This window comes from Mandrillus leucophaeus, unplaced genomic scaffold (genome assembly GCF_000951045.1).
Source record: "Mandrillus leucophaeus isolate KB7577 unplaced genomic scaffold, Mleu.le_1.0 Scaffold463, whole genome shotgun sequence".
Lineage (NCBI taxonomy): Eukaryota > Metazoa > Chordata > Mammalia > Primates > Cercopithecidae > Mandrillus > Mandrillus leucophaeus.
In genome coordinates this window covers 332,271-335,674 of record NW_012104954.1, presented here as the reverse complement: position 1 = coordinate 335,674, position 3,404 = coordinate 332,271, and the positions used below count along the sequence as shown (strand labels likewise).

The 3,404-nt window shown below is 52.7% G+C and overlaps 1 protein-coding gene across 3 annotated transcripts in view; it reads right to left on the bottom strand.

Moving 5' to 3' along the window:
- Nucleotides 1-143: 143 nt before the first annotated feature.
- The window catches only part of STX10 (syntaxin 10), a 7,640-nt gene continuing 4,379 nt past the window's right edge, over nucleotides 144-3,404 (bottom strand). The window contains exons 5-8 of one of the 3 annotated variants that reach the window (XM_011994880.1): nucleotides 1,376-1,483; nucleotides 852-958; nucleotides 665-759; nucleotides 144-572 (exon numbers count right to left, since the gene is read on the bottom strand). In XM_011994880.1, the coding sequence (XP_011850270.1) occupies nucleotides 496-572; nucleotides 665-759; nucleotides 852-958; nucleotides 1,376-1,483 (387 nt within the window). In that variant the 3' untranslated portion in view covers nucleotides 144-495. The remainder of the gene's footprint in view (nucleotides 573-664; nucleotides 760-851; nucleotides 959-1,375; nucleotides 1,484-3,404) is intronic. The other 2 variants (XM_011994882.1, XM_011994883.1) reach the window with 2 other exon arrangements.

Sequence of the window (3,404 nt, the reverse complement as noted above, 5' to 3'; positions counted from 1 at the left end):
AAAAAAAAAAAAAAAAAAGGAATCCGGAACACGCACACGTGCACAGACACACTGGGGCACTTGTGCAAGCAGTGGCTTAGAATGGGAGTCCCAATCAGGGCTCAGTCACGCATTTGCAGTCAACACACACTACACGACACAAATACGTATAAAAAAGGCTGACGTTTTATTTCCAGGTTGGCACATGTGTAAGGCACAGGGGCGAATGGCTTTGGGGTCCCGGAACCGGAAATGGAGAGGGGTGTGTCTGAGGTGACCCTGCCTCCACCACCCCCTAAGTGCACTTGAGACAGGACCAGTGGTGGTGGTTTCGGCCCAGGGTCCTGAAGGGTACCACTGGCTCTGGGGGGGAACCGTGGGGACAGTTCCCCAGGCAGGAACCTCTACTTTCCAGCTACCCAGGAGGGACCCTCTCCTCCTAGGGGGCTAGGCCAGCTCCAAAGTGCTTGGTGGCTCCCCAGGCTTAAGGGACCAGCCTGCCAGGGAGGGCTGGGGTCAGAGAGAGAAAAGTAAAATAAGAACAAGGAGAAGCACCCCCACCAGCGCGGCGATGGCACACCACTGTCGGCGGTCTGGGAACAAGAAGATCAGAGGTCACCGGGGGAGAGGGTACCACCTACAACCTGCCCCCACTAGGACTGACCTCGCCCCCGAGGGGACTCACCACTCGTCATGTGGGATACTTTGGCCAACTTCCTGAGGACCCCGTCCATGCGGGACTGGGTGTGGTCCATCTCTTGGGCGAAGGCATCCAGCATGCTGCCAAGAACAGGATGGCATCAGCCCCAGACGGCCCAGACACACCAGGGTGGCCGAGAGACCCTGGCCCACCCCCAGGGTCCTGGCCTCACATGCCCTGCTCGTCCAGCTCTTCCCCAACGCGGCCGGACATGTGCTTCAGAACCTGGATGCTCCCAGACACCATCTCCAGCTGTTGATCCTGTTCGTCCATGATCAGCTGCAGAGCCAAGGGGTGGGAGGTGCTGTTGAAAAGGACCCCAGAAGGCCAGGCGCGGTGGCTCATGACTGTCATCCCAGCACTTTGGGAGGCCGAGGCAGGTGGATCACTTGAGGCCAGGAGTTCAAGACCAGCCTGGCCAACATGGTGAAACTCCAACTCTCCTAAAAACATAAAAATTAGCCAGGCATTGTGGTGGGCGCCTGTAATCCCAGCTACTCAGGAGGCTGAGGCAGGAGAATCGCTTGAAGCTGGGAGGTAGAGGTTGCAGTGAGCTGAGATCACGCCACTGCACTCCAGCCTTGGCGACAAAGCAAGACTCCATCTCAACAACAACAACAACATAAAGGGACCTCAGACTTCAGATCGGTCTGCAAGACTCTCCCCTCCCTGGATCCACCCCACCGGCCCCAAAACCTGCTGTGTGGCCTGCTGCTCTTCGATGTAGCGAGACGTGGCCGAGACTGCACTGGCATCCAGCAGGTCGCTGAGTGACTTCTGGGGAGCTGGCTTGCCTGCCAGGATCTGCAGGGGCACACGACATAGGCTCGGGGAGGGACCCCAACTCCCAGAGGGGCATGGGGGACAAATCCCCACAGTGGTGAGTCAGGGAGGCAGACTCTGGGGCAGGAAAGCCTGCATTCCCCACTCACCACTTACTAGCAAGGTGACCCAGAGACCCCGTCATTTGACTTCCTTGTGCCTCAGATTCCTCATCTGTAAAATGCAGAGAACAGGACGGGCATGCTAGCTCAGGCTTGTAATCCCAGCACTTTGGGAGGCAGAGGTGGGCAGATCACTTGAGGTCAGGAGCTTGAGACCAGCCTGGCCAACATGGTGAAACTCCATCTCTACTAAAAGTACAAAAATTGGGCTGGCTGCAGTGGCTCATGCCTGTAATCCCAGCTCTTTGGGAGGCCGAGGCAGATGGATTACAAGGTCAAGAGTTTGAGACTAGCCTGGCCAACATGGTGAAACCCCATCTCTACCAAAAATACAAAAAGTAGTCAGGTGTGGTGGCGGGTGCCTGTAATTCCAGCTACTCGGGAGGCTGAGACAGGTGAATTACTTGAACCTGGGAGGCGGAGGCTGCAGTGAGCCGAGATCACACCACTGCACTCCAGCCTGGGTGACAGATTAAGACCTTCTCTCAAAAAATAAAAAAATAAAATAAAAAATAATAAAATAAAATAAAATAAAACAACATAAAATAACATAAAATAAAATAAAATAAAATAAATACCAGGTGTGGTGGTGCACGCCTGTAATCCCAGCTACTTGTGAGGCTGAGACAGGAGAATCACTTGAACCTGGAAGGTGGTAGTTGCAGTGAGCTGAGATCACACCACTGCATTCCAGCCTGGGTGTCAGAGTGAACTTGCCTCAAAAAAAATAAATAAAATGGGAAGTTTTCTGGGTTGAAATGAGGATTTAAAGAATTAATTCAAAGGCCGGGCGCGGTGGCTCAAGCCTGTAATCCCAGCACTTTGGGAGGCCAAGGCAGGTGGATCACAAGGTCAAGAGATCAAGATCATCCTGGCTAACACGGTGAAACCCCGTCTCTACTAAAGAAATACAAAAAACTAGCCAGGTGAGGTGGCGGGTGCCTGTAGTCCCAGCTACTTGGGAGGCTGAGGCAGGAGAATGGCGTAAACCCGGGAGGCGGAGCTTGCAGTGAGCTGAGATCTGGCCATTGCACTCCAGCCTGGGCGACAGAGCGAGACTCTGTCTCAAAAAAAAAAAAAAAAAGAAAAAAAGAATTAATTCATGGGGGACCACTTAGAGCAGTACCCAACACATAGTAATGCTAGTAAATGTCACATTTTACTATTTATTTATTTCGGGGGGGATTTTAGCTGGGATTACAAGCACCTGCCACCACATCTGGCTAATTGTTGTATTTTTAGTAAAGATGGGGTTTCCCCATGTTATCCAGGCTAGTCTCGAACTCCTGACCTCAAGTGATCCACCCGCCTCGGCCTCCCAAAGTGCTGGGATTATAGGCGTGAGCTACTGCACCTGGCCCAACAGATGTTTGTTTGTTTGTTTGTTTATTTGAGACAGCGTCTTGCTCTGTCACCTAGGCTGGAGTACACTGGTGTGATCTGGGCTCACTGCAACCTCTACTTCCCGGGTTCAAGCAATTCTCCTGCCTCAGCTTCCCAAGTAACTGAGATTATGGGTGTTCACCACCACGCCTGGCTAATTTTTGTATTTTTTGTAGAGACAGGGTTTCATCATATTGGCCAGGTTGGTCTTGAACTCCTGACCTCAGGTGATCCACCTGCCTCGGCCTCACGAAGTGCTAAGCTTTTAGGTGTGAGCCACCATGCCCGGCTTCAACAGATGTATTTTAGAGTTTGGACTTCAATTCCCCCAAGGCAGCACATCTGGAAGGCATGTGGGCACAGCTATGGGATGACAAACTGGTAGGACCCTCCCTGAC